The 25,918-nt window shown below is 43.6% G+C and overlaps 1 protein-coding gene and 1 long non-coding RNA gene across 5 annotated transcripts; one reads left to right on the top strand and one right to left on the bottom strand.

The window, feature by feature from the left end:
* Positions 1-25,824, top strand: LOC115134007 (AMP deaminase 3-like). 4 transcript variants are annotated; one of them, XM_029667506.2, is made up of 16 exons: positions 1-322; positions 9,696-9,798; positions 18,144-18,369; positions 18,586-18,754; positions 18,904-19,069; positions 19,315-19,534; positions 19,644-19,773; positions 19,913-20,107; positions 20,373-20,504; positions 20,581-20,744; positions 21,228-21,354; positions 21,673-21,836; positions 22,033-22,153; positions 22,979-23,152; positions 23,412-23,522; positions 23,792-25,824. In XM_029667506.2, the coding sequence occupies exons 2-16, from the start codon at positions 9,741-9,743 to the stop codon at positions 23,966-23,968; spliced, it is 2,334 nt and encodes a 777-aa protein (XP_029523366.1). In that variant the 5' UTR covers positions 1-322; positions 9,696-9,740; the 3' UTR covers positions 23,969-25,824. The 4 variants fall into 4 exon arrangements, with proteins under 4 accessions (XP_029523366.1, XP_029523367.1, XP_029523368.1 ...); XM_029667507.2 differs by having other exon boundaries at positions 18,147-18,369; XM_029667508.2 differs by lacking the exons at positions 1-322; positions 9,696-9,798 and adding an exon at positions 12,453-12,652.
* Positions 502-1,589, bottom strand: LOC135573342 (uncharacterized). The gene is made up of 2 exons (XR_010464668.1): positions 1,052-1,589; positions 502-829 (listed from the first exon to the last, which is right to left on the bottom strand). It is a non-coding gene; the product is annotated as an uncharacterized LOC135573342 (long non-coding RNA).
* Positions 25,825-25,918: the final 94 nt, after the last annotated feature.

The raw sequence follows: 25,918 nt of genomic DNA on the forward strand, positions 1-25,918 counted from the left end.
GACAAAAAAAAAAGAGAGAAAAAAAGCATATAAGGAAGTTGGCTTACGGACATTTAAACACTTTCCATCATACTCTCAGGAAAGTTAGGTTTAGTTGGGCTACATGTAGTTAAAAGTGTATCACTCTTATTGAAACATAACTTTTGTTATTTTACAGTTTCACTTCATGGTGCAATTATTTGCATAAACTGGTGATTTTCGTTTCCCAGCCGGCAGTGAAGGCATTAACTAGCTGTGTGCCTGCTCATTTCACTAGCACGCACACATCCATCTAAAGCAGCCGAAAGAGAGGTGTTCTCCACTGCTGAATAATACAGACCAGGTAAGAGCAGCTTCAGACCTAACACACACGCATATAAATACATACACCTTTGTTTATGTACTGTAACTACAGTATATTCAGAAAGTATTCATACCCCTTGACTTTGTGTTGTGTTACAGACAGAATTTAAAATGGATTAAGTAGAATTATAACAACAGAAGGTGAGACCCAGATGCAGATGGTTTGAGCTCTGATATTTATTATAGTCCAAGGGGTAGGCAAAAGGCAGGTCGGGGACAGGCAAGAGTTCATAACCAGGTCAGAGTCCAAAACAGTACAGGGCGGTAGGCAGGCTCGAGGTCAGGGGCAGGCAGAATGGTCAGGCAGCCAGGCACAGAGTCAGGATGGGCAAGGGTCAGAACCAGAAGGATGAGAAAAACAGAGACTGGGAAAAACAGGAGCTAGGAGAAAAACGCTGGTTGACTTGGCAAACAAGACAAACTGGCACAGACAAACAGAAAACACAGGTGTAAATACACAGGGGATAATGAGGAAGATGGGCGACACCTGCAGGAGGTTGGAGACAAGCACAAGGACAGGTGAAACAGATCAGGGTGTGACAATAATTTTGTTTTCAAACTTATTTGCTAATTTATTGAGAATGAAACACAGAAATATCTCATTTACATAAGTATTCACACCCCTGAGTCAATACATGTTAGAATCACCTTTGGTAGCCATTACAGCTATGAGTCTTTCTGAGTATGACGCTACAAGCTTGGAACAGACCTGTATTTGGAGAGTTTCTCCCATTCTTCTCTGCAGATCCTCTCAAGCTCTGTCAGGTTGGATGGGGAGCGTTGCTGCACAGCTATTTTCAGGTCTCTCCAGAGATATTCGATTGGGTTCAAGTCCGAGCTCTGGCTGGGCCACTCAAGGACATTCAGAGACTTGTCCCAAAGATCTCGACCTGTTCCACAACAGCCCAGTCGATGAGGATGGGGCGTGCTCGGCCCTCCATTTCCTGTAGTCTGTGATCAGCTCTTTTGTCTTGCTGACGTTGAGGGAGAGGTTGTTGTCCTTGCTCAACACTGCAATGTCTCTGACCTCCTCCCTGTAAGCTGTCTCATCATCGCCAGGGATCAGGCCTACCACCACTGTGTCGTCTGTCAACTTAATGATGGTGCTGGAGTTGTATGCAGTTGTGGCCATGCAGTTGTGGGTGAACAGCATCGCCTGTGGGGCCCCCGTGTTGAGGGTCAGCATGGCAGATGTGTTGCCCAGGATCAAGTTGCAGAGTGAGGTGTTTAATCCCAGGGTCCTTAGTTTGGTGATGAGCTTGGATGGCACGATGCATTCTCACATACAGTCGTATGAAAAAGTTTGTGCACCCCTCTGAGGCTGCATAATAATTTACTCTGTCGTCACAGAAAATGATCACAGTGGCATGCCATTCATTTTCTAATAAAAGCTGAGTACTGGGGTATTGTCCAGACAAAGAGTTTTAGTTTAGCAATATTAAGTTGTATGAAATTAAATCAGATGTGAAAAATAGGCTATGCAAAAATGTGGGCACCCTTGTAATTTTGTTGATTTGAATACCTATAACTACTTAGCACTGATTAATCGGAACACACAATTGGTTTGGTGAGCTCATTAAGCCTTGAACTTCATAGACAAGTGCATCCAATCATGAGAAAAGATATTTAAGGTGGCCAATTGCAAGTTGTTCTTCTCTTTGACTCATGGGGGCCTCAAAACAACTCTCAAATGACCTGAAAACAAACATTGTTCAACATTATGGTTTAGAGGAAGGCTACAAAAAGCTATCGCAGAGAGTTAAGCTGTCAGTGTCCACTGTGAGGAACATAGTGAGGAAATGGAAGACCACAGGCACAGTTCTTGTTAAGGCCAGAAGTGGCAGGCCAAGTGAAATATCGGAGAGGCAAAGGCGAAGGATGGTGAGAACGGTCAAAAACAGCCCACAGACCACCTCCAAAGACCTATAACATCATCTTGCTGCAAATGGTGTCACTGTGCATCGTTCAACAATTCAGCGCACTTTGCACAAGGAGAAGCTGTATGGGAGAGTGATGCGGAAGAAGCCTTTTCTGCACACACGCCACAAACAGAGTCGCTTGAGGTATGCAAATGCACATTTGGACAAACCAGCTTCATTCTGGAAAAAGGTGCTGTGGACTGATGAAACAAAGATTGAGTTATTTGGTCATAACAAGGGATGTTATATATACATGGCAGCAAAAGATCACAGCGTTCCAAGAAAAACACTTGCTACCCACAGTAACATTTGGTGGGGGTTCCATCATGTTGTGGGGCTGTGTGGCCAGTGCCGGTACTGGGAATCTTGTTAAAGTTGAGGGTCGCATGGATTCCACTCAATATCAGCAGATTCTTGGGAATAATGTTGAAGAATCAGTCGCAAAGTTGAAGTTACGCCGGGGCTGGATATTTCAACAAGACAACGACCCAAAACACTGCTCAAAATCTACCCGGGCATTTATGCAGAGGAACAAGTACAATGTTCTGGAATGGCCATCCCAGTCCCCAGACCTGAATATCATTGAGAATCTGTGGGCTGGCCATGCTCGGCAACCATCAAACCTAACTGAACTGGAGATGTTTTGTAACAGAATCCAGACACTCATTAGAGGCTATGGAAAGTGTCTAGAGGCTGTTATTTTAGCAAAAGGAGACTACTAAATATTGATGTGATTTTCCATTGGGGTACCCAAATTTATGCACCTGTCTAATTTTGTTTTGATGCATATTGCACATCTTCTTTTTATCCAATAAACCTAATTTCACTACTGAAATATTACTGTGTCCAAAATTAAATTGCTGATCCAAACACCCAATTATTTATAAATGGAAATCATGGAAATTGTCAGGGGTGCCCAAACTTTTTCATACGACTGTATGTGTTCGTTTTTTCCAGGTGGGAAAGGGAAGTGTGGAGTGCAATAGAGATTGCGTCATCTGTGGATCTGTTGGGGTGGTATGTGAATTGGAGTGGGTCCAGGGTGTATTGAATGATGGTGTTGATGTGAGCCATGACCAGCCTTTCAAAGCATTTCATGGCTACAGACGTGAGTGCTACAGAGCAATTGTAATTTAGAGTAAGAGTTATTGAAGTTATGCATTGATAATAACAGAGGTTAGCAGCGGCGTAAAAGAGGGGTTGGGGGGGCTATGCAAATAGTCTGGGTAGCCATTTGATTAGATGTTCAGGAGTCTTAGAGCTTGGGGGTAGAAGCTGTTTAGAAGCCTTTTGGACCTAGACTTGGCACACCGGTACCACTTGCCGTGCGGTAGCAGAGAGAACAGTCTATGACTAGGGTGGCTGGAGTCTTTGACCATTTTTAGGGCCTTCCTCTGACACCACCTGGTATAGAGGTCCTGGATGGCAGGAAGCTTGGCCCCAGTGATGTACATGGCCGTACGCACTACCCTCTGTAGTGCCTTGCGGTTGGAGGCCGAGCAGTTGCCATATCAGGCAGTGATGCAAACTGTAGAAGCTTTTGAGGATCTAAGGACTCATGCCAAATCTTTTCAGTCTCCTGAGAGGGAATAGGTTTTGTTGTGCCCTTTTTACGACTGTCTTGATTTGCTTGGACCATGTTAGTTTGTTGGTTATGTGGACACCAAGGAACTTGAAGCTCTCAACCTGCTCCACTACACATCCGTGAATGAGAATGGGGGCGTGCTCGGTCCTCCTTTTCCTGTTGTCCACAATCATCTCCTTTGTCTTGAGCATGTTGAGGGAGAGGTTATTGTCCTAGCACCACACGGCCAGGTCTTTGACCTCCTCCCTATAGGCTGTCTCGTCGTTGTCGGTGACCAGGCCTACCACTGTTGTGTCATCGGCAAACTTAATAATGGTGTTGTAGTCGTGCCTGGCCATGCAGTCATGAGTGAACATGGAGTACAGGAGGGGACTGAGCACGTACCCCTGAGGGGCCCCCGTGTTGAGGATCAGCATGGCGGATGTGTTGTTATCGGCCTTACCATCAGGGGACGGCCTGTCAGGAAGTCCAGGATCCAGTTGCAGAGGGAGGTGTTTAGTCCCAGGGTCCTTAGCTTAGTGATGAGCTTTGAGGGCACTATGGTGTTGAACACTAAGCTGAAGTCAATGAATAGCATTCTCACATAGATGTTCCTTTTGTCCAGCTGAGAAAGGGAAGTCTGGAGTGCAATAGAGATTGCATCATCTGTGGATCTGTTAGGGCGGTATGCAAATTGGAGTGGGTCTAGGGTTTCTGGGATAATGGTGTTGATGTGAGCCATGACCAGCCTTTCAAAGCACTTCATGGCTACAGACGTGAGTGCTATGGATCGGTAGTCATTTAGACAGGTTACCTTAGATTTCTTCTAAGTTTGAGTTTTTGCTCAAGAGGATAGAGTTATGGTCAGATTTGCCAGAGACAGAGAGCTTTGTATGCATCTCTGTGTGTGGAGTAAAAGTGATCGAGAGTTTTTTCACCACTAGAGGCACAGGTGACATGCTGGTAGAAATTAGGTAAAACGGATTTCAGTTTTCCTACATTAAAGTCACCTGTCACTAGAAGCGGGGCCTCTGGCCGAGAATTTTCTTGTTTGCTTATGGCCCTAGACAGCTCATGAGTGTGGTCTTAGTGCCAGCATTGGGTTAAAGGGGTTAATAGACATCTATGAAAAATATAGATGACAAGCATACCCATAACATGATACAGCCACCACCATGCTTGAAAATATGAAGAATGGTACTCAGTGATGTGTTGTTTTGTATTCAGGACGTAAAGTTAAATTCTTTGCTAAATGTTTTGCAGTTTTACTTTAGTGCCTTATTGCAAACCGGATGCATGTTTTGGAATATTTGTATTCTGTACAGGCTTCCATATTTTCAGTCTGTCAATTAGGTTAGTATTGTGAAGTAACTACAATGTTGTTGATCCATCCTCAGTTTTCTCCTGTCACAGCCATTAAACTGTAACTAATTTAAAGTCACCATTGGCCTAGTGGTGAAATCCCTGAGCAATTTCCTTCCTCTCCAGCAACTGAGTTAGGAAGGACGCCTGTATCTTTGAGTGACTGGGTGTATTGATACACCATCCATATTGTAATTCATAACTTCACCATGCTCAAAAGGATATTCAGTGTCTGCTTTTTTTTTACCCATCTATCAAAAGGTGTCCTTCTTTGTGAGGCATTGGAAAACCTCCATGGTCTTTGTGGTTATATCTGTGTTCCAAATTCATTGCTCGACTGAGGGACCTTACAGATAATTGTATGTGTGGGGTACAGAGATGAGGTAGCCATTAAAAAATCATGATAAACACTATTATTGCACACAGAGTGAGTCCGTGCAACTTATTTTGTGTCTTGTTAAACCTCTACGGGATCAGTGTCCCTATACCGGGACTGTTGTTGCTAACGTGCGCTAATGTGACTAGAATGACATTGTAAGTGACAGCCAACAGGACATATGCATGTCTTATATGTGCAGAAAGCTTAAATTCTTGTTAATCTAACTGCACTGTCCAATTTACAGTAGCTATTACAGTAAAATAAATACCATTGTTTGAGGAGAGTGCACAACAACAAAACACTTTTATCTCGGCAACTGGTTAGTTACATTCACCTCTGAAGGCAAATAATGTACTTACATTCAGTAATATTGCTCTTATTTGTCATCCTGAGGGTCCCAGAGATAAAATGTAGCATAGTTTTGTTTGATAAAATCAATTTTATATTAAAATGTAGGAACTGGGTTCTACAGTTTGAACCCCTGTTGTTTCTGGGGTTTATTGGTCACATACACATTGTTAGCAGATGTTAATGCGAATGTAACGAAATGCTTGTGCTTATAGTTCCGACAGTGCAGTAATATCTAACAAGTAATCTAACAATTCCCCAACGACTACCTAATAGACACAAATCTAAAGGAATGAATGAGAATATGTACATATAAATATATGAATGAGCGATGGCGGAGCGGCACACGCAAGGTGCAATAGATGGTATAAAATACAGTATATACATGTAATATGAGTAATGTAAGATATGTAAACATTATTAAAGTGGCATTATTTAAAGTGGCATTGTTTAAAGTGACTAGTGATCCATTTATTCAAGTGACCAGTGATTGGGTCTCAGTGTAGAAAGCAGCCTCTCTGAGTTAGTGATTGCTGTTTAGCAGTCTGATGGACTTGAGATAGAAGCTGTTTTTCAGTCTCTTGGTCCCAACTTTGATGCACCTGTACTGACCTCGCCTTCTGGATGGTAGCGGTGTGAACAGGTAGTGGCTCGGGTGGTTGTTGTCCTTGATGATCTTTTTGGCCTTCTTGTGACACCGGGTGCTGTAGGTGTCATGGAAGGCAGGTAGTTTGCCCCCGGAATGCGTTGTGTAGACCTCACTACCCTCTGGAGAGCCTTGCGGTTGAGGGCAGTGCAGTTGCTGTACCAAGCTGTGATACAGCCCGACAGGATGCTCTCGATTGTGCATCTGTGAAAGTGTGTCAGGGTTTTGGGTGACAAGCCAAATTTCTTCAGCCTCCTGAGGTTGAAGAGGCGCTGTTGTGCCTTCTTCACCTCACTGCCTGTGTGGGTGGACCATTTCAGTTTGTCTGTGATGTGTACCCTGAGGAACTAAAAACTCTCCACCTTCTCCACTGCTGTCCCTTTGATGTGGATAGGTGGGTGCTCCCTCTGCTGTTTCCTGAAGTCCACGATCATCTCCTTTGGTTTGTTGACGTTGAGTGAAAGGTTGTTTTCCAGGACACCACACTCCGAGTGCCCTCACCTTCTCTCTGTAGGCTGTCTCATTGTCGTTGGTAATCAAGCCCACTACTGTTGTGTCATCTGCAATCTTGATGATTGAGTTGGAGGCGTGCATGGCCACGCAGTCGTGGGTAAACAGGGAGTACAGCAGGGGGCTGAGCACGCACCCTTGTGGGGCCCCAGTGTTGAGGGTCAGCGAAGTGGAGATATTGTCTCCTACCTTCACTACCTGGGGACGGCCCATCAGAAAGTCCAGGACCCAATTGCACAGGGTGGGTTGAGACCCAGGGTCTCCAGCTTGATGATGAGCTTGGAGGGCACTATAATGTTGAATGCTGAGCTGTAATCAATGAACAACATTCTTACATAGGTATTCCTCTTGTCCGGATGGGCTAGGGCGGTGTGCAGTGTGATGGCGATTGCATCGTCTGGGCAGTATGCAAACTGAAGTGGGTTTAGGGTGTCAGGTAAGGTAGAGGTGATATGATTCTTGACTGGTCTCTCAAAGCACTTCATGATGACAGAAGTGAGTGCTACCGGGCGGTAGTCATTTAGTTCAGTTATCTTTGCCTTCTTGGGTACAGGTACAATGGTAGCCATCTTGAAGCATGTGGGGACAGCAGACTGGAATAGGGATTGAACATGTCCGTAAACACACCAGCCAGCTGGTCTGTGCATGCTCTGAGGACGCGGCTAGGGATGCCGTCTGGGCCAGCAGCTTTGCGAGGGTTAACACGTTTAAATGTTTTACTCACGTCGGCCACGGAGAAGGAGAGGGGGACACAGTCCTTGTTAGCGGGCCGCGACAGTGGCACTGTATTATCCTCAAAGAGGTCAAAGAAGGTGTTAAGCTTGTCTGGATGCGTGAAGTCGGTGTCCGTAACTTGGCTGGTTTTCTTTTAGTAGTCCGTGATTTCCTGTAGACCCTGCCACATACGTCTCATGTCTGAGCCGTTGTATTGCGACCCCACTTTGTTCCTGTACTGGCAAGACGGTAGGAGCAAGATGGCGTCGTGGTCGGATTTGCCAAAGGGAGGGCGGGGGAGGGCTTTATATGCATCGCTGAAGTTAGAGTAGCAGTGATCATGTGTATTATCCCCGCGAGTACTACAATCAATATGCTGATAGAATTTAGGTAGCCTTGTTCTCAAATTTGCTTTGTTAAAATCCCCAGCTACAATAAATGCATTCTCAAGATATATGGTTTCCAGTTTACATAGAGTCCAGTGAAGTTCCTTGAGGGATGTTGTGGTGTCTGCTTGAGGGGGAATGTACACACCTGTGACGATAACTGATGAGAATTCTCTTGGGAGGTAATATGGCTGGCATTTGATTGTAAGGATTTCTAGTTCGGGTGAGCAGAAGGACTTGAGTTCCTGTATGTTGTTACGATTACACCATGAGTCATTAATCATGAATCATACACTCTCACCCTTCCTCTTCCCAGAGAGGTGTTTATCTCTGTCGGCGCGAAGCATGGTAGAAGCCCGGTGGCTGAACCGATTCGAACAACATATCCCGAGGGAGCTATGTTTCCGTGAAACATAGGATGTTACAATCTCTGATGTCTCTCTGGAAGGCAACCCTTGCTCAAATTTCGTCTACCTTGTTGTCAAGAGACTGGACATTGGCGTGTAGTATACTCGGGAGCGGTGGGCGATGTGCACGTCTACGAAGCCTGACCAGGAGACCGCTCCGTCTGCCCCTTCTGCGGCACCTTTGTTTTGGGTCGGCTTCTAGGATTAGATCCATTGTCCTGGGTGGTGGTCCAAACAGAGTATCCGCTTCGGGAAAGTCGTATTCCCAGTCGTAATGGTGGTAAATTGACGTCGCTTTTATATCCAATAGTTCTTCCCGGCTGTATGTAATAAGACTTAAGATTTCCTGGTGTAACAATGTAATAAATAATACATTTTAAAAAACACTGCATAGTTTCCTAAGGACTCGAAGCGAGGCGACAATCTCTGTCTGCACCATCTTATTATTTTACCAGATCTAATGTGTTATACTATCCTACATTAATTTCACATTTCCACAAACTCCAAAGCGTTTCCTTTCAAATGGTTTCAAGAATATGCATATCCTTGCTTCAGGTCCTGAGCTACAGGCAGTTAGATCTGGGTATGACGTTTTAGGCGAAAATGGGGAAAAAATGGTCTGGTCCTTTTTTTACTTTTTTACTTTATATTTTTACTCCTGAACTTATTTAGGCTTGCGATAACAAAGGGTTTGAGTACTTATTGACTCAAGACATTTCAGCTTTCATTATTTATCAATTTGTAAAAATGTATAAAAAAAATACTTTCACATTATGGGGTATTGTGTGTAGGCCATTGACACAACATCTCAATTTCGTCCATTTTACAATTCAGGCTGTAACAAGAAAATGTTGAAAAAATCAAGGGGTATGAATAATTTCTGAATGCACTGTAACCACTTATTCTGTCTTTCGTAGGATGCATTTGCACAGGCAGCCCATTTCTGATATGTTTTCCTCAAATGATTAAATGACTAAATGTATAGCAGTTACAACACTGTAAAGACCAAGCTTTTAGCCTTATGATAATGATAGTGTAGTGTAATCTAGCTAGTGAGTTCTATTTTTCTGCTCTGTGAATCATGGTTTTATAATCTTGCCTTGTATTCAACGGTTTAGGTGTTTCCTGTACATTTTGCATATTTGGCCCTGATATTAAAGAAGATGAAGAGAAGAGACACGCCCCAATTCAAGCAGAAGTCCACTCACAACTTGGGGAAAAGTAAGCAGTGCAGTGGAAACCCACTCACATACACAGAGACGCATCTGCACGCACTTTGCACATGCATATTCACATGTACTTTTACACACATATCAATGCAAGAAACACAGCAACTGGGCCAAAAGTACGTGATCGCATAAGGAAAATCTAGTGTAGAAGCTTCTACTCTGCCCTCAGATACCATGCCAGCCCTGACATTTCTTGACTCTCTGCCCAAAAATAATCTGAGTTCTGAGGTGAGAATGCAGCCCAGGGCATTCCATTGTTCTCTACCAGCATTTATGAGCTAAGAACAGGGCATGAGTGTCCTGGGCATACTGTACAGCAGGGTGCAATAACAAAACACACACATTTACACTGAACAATACGGTGTTGATTGAGTTGACACACATACACTCATAATCATGTGCAGCACCGCAAGCATGGGTGTAACATTGTATTTTATTTGGTGATATTGCTACATTAATATGTCTTGATAGAGGAAATATGGTATGTAGTATGAGTGACCCACAACATTTGACACATGCAAAGGTTGGATGTGGTACTACTGCATGTACCTTCCGTTTTTTTCATCAGAGAGAGCAACAATTTGGAGAGATTGTCACATGTCAGGCCTTTAAGGAGAGCATAGCCTCTGTACCAACAGTCCATATAGTATGTCTGTAAACACTTCCTCTATAACTGAGTTGCTGTTGGTAATAAGAGAGCTGGTTCTCTTATCTCTGCTGAATTGTGTAAGAGACCTTCTCTTTCCTAAATTTAGAGGCCTCGCTGCCACCATACTGTTACGCAGGAGCTGGTTTATCAAGTGAGCTTAAGCCTACAGAGCCCATGCCTACGCTAAGCCTAAGGTGTGTTTTGTGTGCTTTCACACACAACAGTGTTTTTTATTTATTTATTTCACCTTTATTTAACCAGGTAAGCAAGTTGAGAACAAGTTCTCATTTACAATTGCGACCTGGCCAAGATAAAGCAAAGCAGTTCGACACATACAACGACACAGAGTTACACATGGAGTAAAACAAACATACAGTCAATAATACAGTAAAAAAAACAAGTCTATATACAATGTGAGCAAATTAGGTGAGAAGGGAGGTAAAGGCAAAAAAGGCCATGGTGGCAAAGTAAATACAATATAGCAAGTAAAACACTGGAATGGTAGTATTGCAATGGAAGAATGTGCAAAGTAGAAATAAAAATAATGGGGTGCAAAGGAGCAAAATAAATAAATAAATTAAATACAGTTGGGAAAGAGGTAGTTGTTTGGGCTAAATTATAGGTGGGCTATGTACAGGTGCAGTAATCTGTAAGATGCTCTGACAGTTGGTGCTTAAAGCTAGTGAGGGAGATAAGTGTTTCCAATTTAAGAGATTTTTGTAGTTCGTTCCAGTCATTGGCAGCAGAGAACTGGAAGGAGAGGCGGCCAAAGAAAGAATTGGTTTTGGGGGTGACTAGAGAGATATACCTGCTGGAGCGTGTGCTACAGGTGGGAGATGCTATGGTGACCAGCGAGCTGAGATAAGGGGGACTTTACCTAGCAGGGTCTTGTAGATGACATGGAGCCAGTGGGTTTGGCGACGAGTATGAAGCGAGGGCCAGCCAACGAGAGCGTACAGGTCGCAATGGTGGGTAGTATATGGGGCTTTGGTGACAAAACGGATAGCACTGTGATAGACTGCATCCAATTTGTTGAGTAGGGTATTGGAGGCTATTTTGTAAATGACATCGCCAAAGTCGAGGATTGGTAGGATGGTCAATTTTACAAGGGTATGTTTGGCAGCATGAGTGAAGGATGCTTTGTTGCGAAATAAGAAGCCAATTCTAGATTTAACTTTGGATTGGAGATGTTTGATATGGGTCTGGAAGGAGAGTTTACAGTCTAACCAGACACCTAAGTATTTGTAGTTGTCCACGTATTCTAAGTCAGAGCCGTCCAGAGTAGTGATGTTGGACAGGCGGGTAGGTGCAGGTAGCGATCGGTTGAAGAGCATGCATTTAGTTTTACTTGTATTTAAGAGCAATTGGAGGCCACGGAAGGAGAGTTGTATGGCATTGAAGCTTGCCTGGAGGGTTGTTAACACAGTGTCCAAAGAAGGGCCGGAAGTATACAGAATGGTGTCGTCTGCGTAGAGGTGGATCAGAGACTCACCAGCAGCAAGAGCGACCTCATTGATGTATACAGAGAAGAGAGTCGGTCCAAGAATTGAACCCTGTGGCACCCCCATAGAGACTGCCAGAGGTCCGGACAGCAGACCCTCCGATTTGACACACTGAACTCTATCAGAGAAGTAGTTGGTGAACCAGGCGAGGCAATCATTTGAGAAACCAAGGCTGTCAAGTCTGCCGATGAGGATGTGGTGGTTGACAGAGTCGAAAGCCTTGGCCAGATCAATGAATACGGCTGCACAGTAATGTTTCTTATCGATGGCGGTGTAATGATTGACTCTGACTACCATTTGTATGGTGTCCGTCTGGTCTGTCTTCACAATAATTCACAAGAAGTGTTACATAATACAATTGCAATGCCAAAGTTACTCAAGCATAACAGTAACTTGAGAGAGGTTGTGGTTATGTGTGGCTCTGAGTGGTAGTGAAAGATGGGGAAGTAGTTTTGTGTCTGGGGAGGGCAAGACAAGACAGGACTGACACATATACACAGAACTCTGTGGGATGGATGGGCATGTAATACAGCAACACTTGTCATGTTTCGTCCAATTGTTTTCCTGCAAAGAAAGGAGAGGCCAGGAGATGAAGCTCAGCTGTAAAGAAATACAAATAAATAGAACTAGTCCCCTGAGAGCACCACACACTCCACTCATCTGATTCTGTAGCAACAGGACACAACACTGAACAGGTAAACAATGCACAACTTACTGTATCTACCACCTTCTCAACTTTATTACACTTTGGAGTAAGTAGTAGGCCTGTGTGTCTACATTCTATTGGGGTTTTGCATGTTTTGACTGGAGATGATTTACATATTTTGAACTGCCCTCTAGCTGTCTTGTTCCAGACCCTTTCCATTCCCTGTCAGTGGACTAGTGTTATTATTACACAGCACAAATAGTTCCTGGCATTTGTCACCCTGGTGATTCAGCATACTGCTGTTGGATTACATTATGTTTGCTTATGTAAGGGCTTGGGGGGAAAGCTTGTCTGTTGACACCCAGCGTATAGTAAGGGTAAAGGCGGACACTAGGCCACTCACTGCAAACAGGATTCGGTACTCTATGCCTGGTATCCTACGTCAAGGTCTATCAAAGTATATGGGGTTGAGAATGTATGCAGTTTAATGCAACATTGTGTCCTGGCTGGTTTCATTCAGTATGGCACAATGTTTCAGGGACAGAGTGTTCCATACATTGCCATTAGCTCTAATGGGCACAGCACATTTTATTCTGTCAGGTACTTGTATTCTTGGTCCTGTTCTGGATTATGGAAACCTGTTGAATCTCAGTTGTCTGGCCAACACAGTAAAGGGCGTGGTTGCTATGCTCCTGGCAGGCAGGCAAAGCCCAGATCTGGGTATGACTTTTAGTAGAGGCAGCTGGTACAGACAGACAAGCATGTGTTCTCTCTTTGTCATTTAGTAGAGCATCTTGCTTGCCTCCCTCAAGGACATGGCTAGAAGATCAAAGGCAAAGAGGTTGCCTCCTGCCAGTAATGATCTATTCAAGAAAGCATTATGTCCTTTGCTCTCCTGTTCCCCTTAGAACTGTTATAGTGCGTTGTGGGTGGTCAAGAAGCCATCACCCCATACTACAGCAAGTCACTGCCTCACCCCCGTGCTGAGAGCCAGTTGTGACATACACAGCTTGAATTAGTTGGCCCGGTTTCCGTGATGCTCCCAGTCTCTTGAAATAGAGAGGGAGAAGGATACTCAAGACACAGCAACAACCAGCTGCCTCATACAGAGACAGTCGATAAACAACTGAGCAAAGCCAGAGAAAGACACACTGAAAGAGATAAAGACACTATCACACTGAAGAGACAGAGGCAGTTAGAGACTATTGTCAAAACAGAGACCAAGACAGTCACAACAAGCAGTTAGAGACCACAGTCAAAACAGAGACCAAGACAGTCACAACAAGCAGTTAGAGACCACAGTCAAAACAGAGACCAAGACAGTCCCAACAGGCAGTTAGAGACTACAGTCAAAACAGAGACCAAGACAGTCACAACAAGCAGTTAGAGACTACAGTCAAAACAGAGACCAAGACAGTCACAACAGGCAGTTAGAGACTACAGTCAAAACAGAGACCAAGACAGTCACAAACAAGCAGTTAGAGACCACAGTCAAAACAGAGACCAAGACAGTCACAACAAGCAGTTAGAGACTACAGTCAAAACAGAGACCAAGACAGTCCCAACAGGCAGTTAGAGACCACAGTCAAAACAGAGGCCAAGACAGTCCCAACAAGCAGTTAGAGACTACTGTCAAAACAGAGACCAAGACAGTCCCAACAGGCAGTTAGAGACTACAGTCAAAACAGAGACCAAGACAGTCCCAACAGGCAGTTAGAGATTACAGTCAAAAGAGAGACCAAGACAGTCACAACAAGCAGTTAGAGACCACAGTCAAAACAGAGACCAAGACAGTCACAACAAGCAGTTAGAGACTACAGTCAAAACAGAGACCAAGACATGACTGCAGAAGGTAAGAGTGAGCGATAAAGCTACCTACTGACCATCTTGTTGTGTTGTGTGATGATGGACGTTAAGTGAAAGGCAGAGGTCATTGAAAGCCTATGGCTTGGGGAACTCTGAGGCTCAGGATCTACAGGATAGAGCACTTCCTGAGTGCAAGAAAAGACTGTGACAATAGCCAAACGCAGAGAAAGGGGCATTTTCAGAGGAAATGAAAATCAGTTAGGATAAGTTGACAGTTTGATGATGATGTGTGTTTGGATTCTATGTTATGGTGTGTAGAGGCTTTGACCTTCCTCACAGTGTAACATGTACGCTGGGAGTTGGGAAGCATGTTCAGGGAATGTATTTAATAAATAAATGAACATAGACCAAACAAACACACGGGTAGCGTACAGACATGAACACTGGAACAGAAACAATAAGGCCTTGGGAAAGAACCAAAGGGAGTGACATTTATAGGGATGGTAATCAGGCAGGGGATTGAGTCTGATGAAGCGTTGATGTGCGTAACGATGATGACAGGTGTGCGTAACCATGAGCAGCTTGATGACTTCGAGCCCCGGGTGAGGGAGTATACGTGATACACGGACTCAAAGTCAACAACTAAATCATGACAGCAACTAAAACGCTTAATAAATGACATAATAATTTTGCTATCATTAAAACTCAACTAATATGCACTGTTGTTGACTGTGTTGTATGTAGTCACATCCAAAATGATTTGCACCCTTGATAAAGATGCACTAAAAATAAATATATCTAAAATAATACAAATATCGAGCTACAGTATATTGTCAATGCAAACAAAGGGACAATTATAATATTGTATTCTAATACAATTGCTCAGAGAAAGAGAGCAATAATACAATCCAAAATAGATAGGTGCTAAAATTATTGGCACCCCTGTTTTCAATACTCCTGCACCCTCCCCTTGTGAGGATAACGGCACTGAGACTTCTTCTAAAATGTTTTATGAGATCAGAGAACACATTGGGAGGGATCTTAGACCATTCCTCAATACAGAATCCTTCCAGATCCTTGATATCCTTTGTCTGCGCTTATGGACTGCCCTCTTCAATTCAAACCACAGGTTTTCAATGGGTTTCAAGTCCGGAGACATAGATGGCCATTGAACATTTAAAATGTTGTGGTCAATTAATCATTTCTTTGTGGATTTTGATTTGTGCTCTGGGTTATTTGCTTGCTGGAAGATCCACTTGCGGCCAAATTTCAGCCTCCTACTAGAGGCAACCAGGTTTTTGGCAAAAATATCCTAGTACATGGTAGAGTTCACATGATGCCATTGACCTTAACAAGGGCCTCAGAAACAATGGAAGCAAAACAGCCCCAAAACATCAAAGATCCACCACCATATTTTACAGTAGGTATGAGGTTATTTTCTGCATTTGCATTCTTCTTTCGAGGCCAAACCCACCACTGGTGTGGATGGCCAAATAGCTAAATTTTCATCTCATCTGACCATAACACCCAGTTCTTATCCAAGTGCCAATGCCGTTTAGCAAACTCCAGGATTTACATTGGTTTGTTGCTCTCAATAAAGGCTTTTATTATCCAATACCAGGGAATGGTGTCCAATACAGGCAAGTTTACCATTATTCCAATGGTTTTAAACTTCTTAATTCTTGCCCTAATAGTGGTATATTTGTATTTTGTTGGGGGGAGTGGGGAAGCTGTTCCCCAATATGGTCCGTATTACAAAATATATATATTTTTTTGCATCCTGTGCGGTATTCATATTTCCATGATCAGCTATAAGTTCATAAACACGTTATATATTGACATATCCTACTATATGTCACACACCTCCTCACACTTGTATGTTTTTATGCATACTCAACCTCAACCAGTGCAGTAAAAATTACACTACATGACAAAAAGTATGCTCATCTCACTCCAAAATCATGGACATTAATATGGTCCCCCCTTTGCTGCTATAACAGCCTCCACTCTTCTGGGAAGGCTTTCCCCTAGATGTCGGAACATTGCTGCAGGGACTTGCTTCCATTCAGCCACAACAGCATTAGTGAGGTCGGGCACTGACGTTGGGCGATTAGGCTTGGCTCGCAGTCGGCATGCCGATTTATCCTAAAGGTGTTAGATGGGGTTGAGGTCAGGGCTCTGTGCAGGCCATTCAAGTTATTCTACACCGATTTCAACAAACCATTTCTGTATGGACCTCGCTTTGTGCACAAAGATATTGTCATGCTGAAACAGGAAAGGGCCTTCACCAAACTGTTGCCACAAAATTAGAAGCTTTGTTCTAGAATGTCATTGTATGCTGTAGCATTGACTTCCCTTCACTGGAACTAAGGGGCCTAGCCCGAACCATGAAAAACAGCCCATTATTCCTCCTCCACCAAACATTACAGTTGGCACTATGCATTCGGGCAGGTAGCGTTCTCCTGGCATCCGCCAAACCCAGATTCGTCCGTCGGACTGCCAGATGGAGAAGTGTGATTCATCACCCCAGATAATGCGTTTCCACTGCTCCAGAGTCCAATGGCGAAGCGCTTTACACCACTCCAGCCGACGCTAGGCATTTTGCATGGTGATCTTAGGCTTGTGTGCGGCTGCTCGGCCATGGAAACCCATTGCATGAAGCTCTCGACGAACAGTTCTTGTGCTGACGTTGCTTCCACAGTTTGGAACTCGGTAATGAGTGTTGCTACTGAGGACAAATTATTTTGACTCGCTATGCGCTTCAGCACTTGGTGGTCCCTTTCTGTGAGCTTGTGTTGCCTACCGCTTCGCGGCTGAGCCATTGTTGCTCCTAGACATTTCCACTTCACAATAACAGCACTTACAGTTGACTGGGGAAGCTCTAGCAGGGCAGAAATTGGACGAACTGACTTGTTGGATAGGTGGCATCCTATGATGGTGACGTGGAAAGCCACTGAGCTCTTCAGTACAGTACGGCCATTCTACTGGCAATTTTTGTCTATGGAGATTGCATGGCGGTGTGCTCGATTTTATACACCTGTCAGAAAGGGGTGTGACTGAAATAGAAGAATCCACTAATTTTAAGGGTTGTCCACATACACTACAACATATGTTTTTCCTGTTTTGTATCATATTGTACAACAGCTAATGAAACTAAAACTGTAAAAGTGTTATCAGTGTTATTTCCTGATAGTGGTTGGTTTAAATCAGCCTGTTTGCATGGGCAGGAGTTTCGGCTTGCCTGGTGACATTACCAGTTGGTAAATTGGTTAATAGATCAAAAACAAGGAGAGTTCCAAACCTCTCTGCCAATAACAGCTAGTTTGACCTTTTCCCCTCCCCACTCAGACCACAGACAGTCCTAGCAAAATGATTGCTTGAAAAATATTTTTTTGCTAAAAATACATTTTTATACATTTTAATGGAAAACTATTACAGTAAGGTACATAATTGTTACGCATAAATGTTTTGATGTTGATATACAAACAGCTGCATTGGACCTTTCAATACATTATTAATGCTTTTTCTAAAATGATTTATAAACAAAATATATATAGTCACTTACATAATTGGACACAGAGAGGCTGGGTAATTTATAAATCCATTTTAAGGACATTGAGCATTTGTCACAACCATGTGTGTTAAACCTAAAAAAAAGGACATTATATTTCATGTATACAGTGTGCTCGATCAATCCTGCATAATAAAAGCTCCTGTGTGTTCCTCTGTTTCAGTAGAGATGCCGCGTCAGTTCCCCAAGGTCTTGCTGAGCGAGGTGGATGAGTCAGTGCGTCTGCTGGCAGAGAAGGTGTATGCCTCGGCGCTGAAGGAGGAGGACACCAACGATTCCCTGTCCATGTACACGGTGTCCGAGGACTGTCCCATCGGCATGAACCAGGTCCGGGAGCGAGAGATGCTCAAGGAGATCGCTGAGCAGTACTCTGAAGAGAGCACTAAAAGGTCAGAGGGTACAAATCAAGTAATGGGGTCTAATTGTCAGTTTGATTCCATTCAAGTCAAATGAACTTAAATTAAATTCCTGACTTTTTGTCAGTTAGGTTAATTTTCCTCAAGTGACTTGAACGTCATGGAGTTGACCTCACTTGATTTTCAATAGGAGTCTGCATAGAGTCTGTATTTTCCACCTATCGACTTGTATGATGTTGGTTTCTCCAGGAAGAAGAGTTTCAAAATGAAGCGTTCCCAGTCGTTATCTCAGCAGTTCCCCAGTTCCCTCAACATCTGTCCAGAGTGGGCTTTGTCTGTGGTCGCCCCTCTGTTCACCCCTGGCGCCCACTCCCTAGAGTTCCAGAGGGTCACCATTAGCGGAGACTATTGTGCAGGGGTAAGGGGCATTATACAATAATATATTCATTCATCATGTAATCACATCACAAATCATTTCCTACTACATGCAATGGCTGAAAAGTTATATCAAGGCATGGGCTGGCCATTTCTAATTCCTATGGTCTTGTCAACACATGTTTTTCCCAGATCACAGTGGAGGACTATGAGCAGGCAGCCAAGACCCTGATTAAAGCCCTGTTTATCAGGGAGAAGTACTCCAGGCTGGCCTACCACCGCTTTCCCAGGACCACCGCCCAGTTCCTCCGCAGCGCTGAGAACCAGAAGTGGAACGTGGAGGAGGAGATCTTGCCAGGTAGAAATTCAAATTGTACACAGCCGGGCATCAACCACATACCAATACCTGTTCATCAATCTAACAAGTTCTACAGTGTAGGACATTTGATCAAAGTGCTCTAGGAACAGCTTTGCCTTGATTACTTCTGAGCTCAAGCTTTTGAAAAGGACCCAAAGGAATAGTAACTCCACTCGAGACACTCAGATTCTTCTGAAGCCGTTTCCTCTCTCTCCTGTTCACCCATCTAATCCTGTCCTCTGTAGACATGTGCCCCTGCCCTCAAGAGGGGGAGGATCCATACACTACGGAGGGCATCCCTGATGATCTGAACTACACATTGCAGATGAAGGATGGCATTGTTTATGTGTACAATGACGCAGAGGCCCTGAAGCAGCAGCAGCCCCGCAGCCTGCCCTACCCTGACCTGGAGACCTTCGCCATTGACCTCAGCCATGTCCTCGCCATGATCGCCGACGGGCCCACGTGAACACCCCGCCGCTCACATCACCACCTCACACTGACTGTTGCCCAGTTCTCAATGACCCATCTATTACGGTGTTTGTAATATCATCTAATATCATTCTTCTCACAGGAAAACCTACTGCCACAGACGACTGAACTTCATGGCCTCCAAGTTCTATCTGCATGAGATGCTGAATGAGATGGCTGAGCTGAAGGAGCTGAAACGTGTTCCTCACAGAGACTTCTATAACGTCAGGAAGGTTGGTGATGTATAGAATATAAGGTGTAATACAAATAAATAGGGTTGAACAACTCCCATGATTACATTTAACTGACTCAAGCTGTGCTTTAGAACAAACTGACACATTTTTTCTGGCTTATGTTTCCTCATACATGCAGGTAGACACTCACATCCACGCAGCTGCTTGCATGAACCAAAAGCACCTGCTGAAGTTCATCCAGACCACCTACAAGACCGAGGCGGACCGAGTGGTGCTGGAGAAGGGGGGCCAAAAGCTCACCTTGAAACAGGTGTTTGACACCCTGACCTTGGACCCCTATGACCTCACTGTGGACTCCCTGGACGTTCACGCTGTAAGAATGTTCCCAAAACACTTCATATTCTAATGCTTGAAATAATATTGGACAGTATTTAGGTTATTACAGTTTATAGGTTACATCAATTTAACACATTTAAAACACCTATTCTGCTTCACGATTAAACTGTTCATGAGCAGTTTATAGCACCTTTATAATGCACATATGAATATTCAGAATTAAGTCTGTAAACAATTGCAGTTTGGCACTAGGTTCCATGTAACTTGGCAGCAGTTTCTCTGAGAATGGTGTTTACTCTTAGGGAAGGCAAACATTCCACCGCTTTGACAAGTTCAACTCCAAGTACAACCCAGTGGGAGCCAGCGAACTCCGAGAGATTTACCTGAAAACAGACAACTACATCAAAGGGGAATACTTTGCTCGCATCATCAAGGTATAGCGTCAACTTATGCACAACTTCACTATCGTGGGCATCTCTAACATCCTGCTATTCACTTCCTCTATAACAGGAAGTGGCCCATGAGTTGGAGGAGAGTAAGTACCAGCACGCAGAACCCCGTATGTCCATCTACGGCCGCTCCCCTGTCGAGTGGGAGAGCCTGGCCTCATGGTTCATCCAGCACAAGGTGCACTCCCCCAACATGCGCTGGGTCATCCAGGTGCCCAGGATCTAGTAAGTGCCACAAATAGAAGAATTGTGCACATCCAAACCTGGCACAGAAGCTGGACAAAATTAAGATAAAGGCAATGCTGCTCTCAATGCTGATTTTAAAAGGAGTGACACTATAATGCTTCAGCCGTAAGGGTCTTTGTAAGACTTACACTTTACTTGTAATTGTTCCATGGCAGTGGACACATATAATATGTGACATGTTACATTATAAACCAGGGTGATGGTCCATATTCAATAGCTGTTATTTAACTTTTACTCCGTTGATTAACAGCTCTTGTTTGCACATACCAATCAATGGTAGGTGTGTAAGACGCATAAAGGCTAGAAGGAATGGTGCTGCTACTTGTACAAACAAAGGCAGTGGTCAACATTATTATCAAATCAATCAACAGTTGAACTGAATCAATCATCAGTCTTACAGTGATCAAGCAAATTACATGTCTAAAGATATCCGTTTCACAAATGTATCGTTTTGTCTTGCAGTGACATTTTCAAGTCGAAGAACATAATACCGAACTACGCCAAGCTGCTGGAAAATATTTTCCTCCCACTGTTCAAGGCTACAGTCAATCCACAAAAGAACAAGGAGATGCACGTTTTCTTGAAATATGTGCGTATTTACAACACATGGCAGGGTGGCTAAACTTTATCAGACTGCTTCTACAAGTCAGAAATGTTGGTGAAAGAGCTATAATTCACATTCATCCTAATAATCAAAATGTTGATATTAGATTGCATTTATACAGTGGTACTTTACCCTGGGTCTCAAAGCATCTTACAGTGCATGAGAGTACCTCACTACTTCCTCCACCACCAATAGGTAGCACCCTCCTGGGTCTAGCATCATGCATGGCAGACATTTTGTGCCAGAATGTCTACCGTGCACCAGCTATGGCACATGCTCAGATCCACACCTCCTGTCCTGTAGGTAACTGGGTTCGACAGTGTGGATGATGAGTCCAAGCACAGCGACCACATGTTCTCCTACAAGAGCCCCAAACCTGAGGAGTGGACCTCAGGCGAAAACCCACCCTACAGTTACTACCTCTTCTACATGTACGCCAACATCATGGTGCTCAACAACCTGAGGAAGTAAGTCCATGCTCCGGACCAGGGTGTCAAGTAAACATGTATTGTATTGATAGTATTCCCATGTGTGGCCTACTGCTATGATTAAAGGTAGACTCAGCAATATAAGGTATAATATATATTTATTTGTCCTACTGTTACATAAATATGTCTTCTCTGTCTTTATGTAATGTGACGCGTCATTGTTTGTTTTCCCCAGGGAACGAGGTCTCAATACCTTCCAGTTCCGGCCCCACTGTGGTGAGGCCGGGTCCATCACCCACCTGGTCTCTGCCTTCCTCACGGCAGACAACATCTCCCACGGCCTCAACCTAAAGAAGGTCCGACACCTCAACTCTGACCCCTAATCATTACCTATGAAATGGCCAAGATTGGGTAGTAATGGATTACATGTAACAGGGATTATAATCTTTAAATGCGGTGCTGAGCCACAGCTTTCAGTGGGAATGGAAGCGTTTCACTTCTGCTCTAATCCATTTCAAATCTCCAAAACGGCCAAAATTGCTTGCTTTCTACAGAAACTTTTTTTTTACCCAAAAAAGTCAGACAGCCCACTGACTGAGAACTGAGTTATTCCACATTTCATCAGGATCTTTGTGTCAAAAGGGCATTATTGGTCAACGCAGCTCCATCCTGTTTAGTTCCCAATGTTTGGGATGACACATGACAAATCAGCTGCTTACTCAGCTACATTTCTAGTTTCAGTGGAAACGAGTACACCAAAAACGACCTGCGTCTTTGCAGACAGATCTACGTGTTTTTGTAAACTTTTAGTCTAGTCAGAATATTTGCACAATTGATCATCCAAATCATGAAGTAATCAGATTTATCTGGGATCTGTTACATCTGTCTATTGAAGGCGTTATCATACCTGACTGTTATGTTAAGGGTTGGTCAGTAAATCAAGACCTATAATTGCACAATCGGAGATGAGGTTTGGGAAAGCTTTCTCTGGAAGTTGACAGTGAAGCTGACCTTCTAGTAGTGATGCCATTTCATCAAGAAGATGCAGCAGACAGCCGAGCCAGCACTTGCCTAAATTAGGTAGGCAGTTAGAAAGGGAATTGATCGGTCATGGCCCTGGACATGGGTCATGGCCAAGACAAAGGGAGTGTTGACATCTCTCCATCACTCTCCTTCCCCAGAGTCCTGTGCTGCAGTACCTGTACTACCTGGCCCAGGTCCCCATCGCCATGTCTCCTCTGAGCAACAACAGCCTGTTCCTGGAGTACTCCAAGAACCCTCTCAAGGAGTTCCTCCAGAAAGGCCTGTGTGTGTCCCTGTCCACCGACGACCCCATGCAGTTCCACTACACCAAGGTCACTGGGCACTTCAGTAGATAGATCTAAAAGGATTGGATAGGTGTAAGCAATGTGGCAGAAGTTACAACTAGCCCACCAGAAGGCAAGATGAAGCTATCACCATAATGTTTTATATCTATCCAACCCAGCCGCACAGCTGCAAGAGTAACAATTGTAAAATCAATGTTTGACGGTCAATCTTCTGTGTGTGAAATAAAATAGCATGTTAGCAAAGAAGCTTTGGGAAAACTCCCCCGTCTGTTTGTCCATGCTGCAGGAGGCCTTGATGGAGGAGTATGCCATTGCAGCCCAGCTGTGGAAGCTAAGTACCTGTGACACGTGTGAGATCGCCAGGAACAGTGTGCTGCAGAGTGGTCTGTCTCATCAGGTACAGTGAACAACAGCAAATACTTGGTAAATAGAACTGCTTGATAAAATGTAGTGTTGTGGTAAACACTAGTAATGCCTGGCATGCTGACTATGACAGATGTCTTCAACCTCCTGAAAATTACGCTCATGCAGACAGTTCAGAAGAACACACCATGACGTCACCTCATAAGTGATTTCTGTAGCCATCCCCCTCCTCATGTAATTCCTGAGTATGCCTCAGTGTGCTGTGTCACAGAGGTGACATATATCCCCCTTTACTCCTGCCAGGAAAAGATGCACTTCCTGGGGCCCAACTACCTGCAGGACGGGCCGGAGGGAAATGACATCAGACGGACCAACGTGGCTCAGATCCGCATGGCCTACCGGCACGAGACTCTGTGCAATGAGCTCAGCTTCCTGGTGGAGGCCGTAAAGACCGAGGCCAGCGGAACCCAGGTAGAGTGACCACAGCAGAGAGACCCTTTTCACACTCCCGAGCTGAGCCAGGCTTAACCAAGCTGAGCCGTACAGTGCTTGCCTGGTCAGTGGTTACACATTCACTGCACAGTAGTTGCTAGAACCATGCTGGAAAGGTCAATGTGAAAAGATAGTATCTGAGACAGACAGCACTGTATGGTTTGGGTCAGGAGATAATGTGACCTTTAGTCTCTCTCTATTTCAGCTCTAGGCCACAGCCAAATACTGTACTGGGTCGTTCCATGAAATTAGTGCCTTTTGCATCCCTTTGTTATTTTATGTAGAAATTGTGCACCAATATTGAATTTTAAAGCCTTTTATATTAAATAGTGACTTTTAATATAGTCCACATGGAGAATTCAATTAGATTTTTTACTTGAACGAAGACATGCTAAAGTGCGAAAACTCAGCATTTTGACATGCACCTTCTGTGACTTCTCGGAAGATTCAAACCATTTAACCCTTAAATGTCTCAAGTTTTCACCATCATGGTAAAGCCCTAGCTATTTTGTAGCTTTGACAAAGTCATTTCTAAAAATGATTATAAATTGAATCTGATTAGTGATTTATTTACATCAGTCCGTCATTTTAACGTCAACCATGTTACGTGAACTGAAATTCTGTTTTAATATATTGAAACCATTCCTTTATAGTTTTTTCAAAAGAAACATTGAATATCGAATTGTCAAATCATAGTGTAAAAGCAGGTGAGCTGGTTCTACTCTTCTTGGCCATTTGCTGGTGTTTAGTGGCAGAAAACTGAGAAGGTCGAGCATTACAGGTCAACCCTGTTACCCATAGATATACAGATAGAAGCTTGAATTCAATTGCCCCTCCCTGTTGTACACAAGCTTCTATTCCCACTCTCACATGGGGATTTATGGCTGATTTAAGATGAAATCGTCAACCCTGTTACTTTATTTGGCACTTAATAGGCTCTAGTAAAAAAAAAAATTACCTTGAGATGGGAAAATGTGTTTTTTATTAAGATGAATGTGTGCTCTTTATGACAATGTAAAATTAGGAGAACAGACATTTTTTTAGAGCAAGTTACACTTCTCAAAAGGCACCGAATTGGTGGAAAGATCCAACTGTTACTGGGCTATGGTAATACTGAGAGAATAAGGCACCATGCTATATGAATAAGACCGTACTGTGTAAGCTACACCACATCAAGCCAAGCTAACAGCACCATACTAGGCAAATCACAGTACCCATGTCCTCTGTTGACTCATTTGCATGCAGGTTTTTTTTTATCTTTGAGAAAGCAGAACTTACTCGCTACCTAATTTTCTCATGTTCAACTAGAAACCCAGTTTTGTATTTGAACATGAGAGCCAGAGGGACACAGCCTGTACACTGCCACTCCCAGGTCCTGTTCAAAAAATACTACCAACTGTGCCAATACAAGAGTTCTCACGCCAGAATGAAAGCCAAACCGAGAGCATAGCCATTTTTTTTGTTGTTCTTGTCTTTCTATTTGAATTACAGTACATAATGGTAGAAGGGATATTATTGTGTTCTATCAGGTGAAGGGACTCACATTTAAAGAAGTTACTAAGTTCGTAGCTGGGTATGAGAGCGAGTGGTGTTTTCTATTATACAACTTTGGTAAGAGGTTAACTACAGAGCACTTTCTATAATGTTGAATGCTTCTCTCATGTGGGCATCATATCATGGACAAAAAGCACTTGACAAAGGGTGAACTGTAATCATGTGGCGACTATGACAAACTTTCATCCTAGAATTGGTTCATTGTCTGAATGCAGCATAAATGTCACTCAACTGTACGTGTATGATCGGGAAATGTGTTTTTATATGACAATAAAGAGATACTTAGAATAGTCTGTGTCAAATACTGTAACAAATGCACCTGAAACACAAAGTTGGTCAAATATGAGACTGACAACCACCTGAGGTTGCCAACATGTAATAAAA

This window comes from Oncorhynchus nerka, linkage group LG9a, assembly GCF_034236695.1.
Source record: "Oncorhynchus nerka isolate Pitt River linkage group LG9a, Oner_Uvic_2.0, whole genome shotgun sequence".
In the NCBI taxonomy this organism is placed as follows: domain Eukaryota; kingdom Metazoa; phylum Chordata; class Actinopteri; order Salmoniformes; family Salmonidae; genus Oncorhynchus; species Oncorhynchus nerka.

Coding starts and splice junctions, on each gene's coding strand:
- LOC115134007 (XM_029667506.2), top strand. CDS start 9,741: ATGAAGAGAAGAGACACGCCCCAATTCAAGCAGAAGTCCACTCACAAC. Junction 9,799..18,143: donor CACTCACAACTTGGGGAAAA/GTAAGCAGTGCA, acceptor CCTCTGTTTCAG/TAGAGATGCCGCGTCAGTTC. Junction 23,153..23,411: donor TGCAGTTCCACTACACCAAG/GTCACTGGGCAC, acceptor TCCATGCTGCAG/GAGGCCTTGATGGAGGAGTA.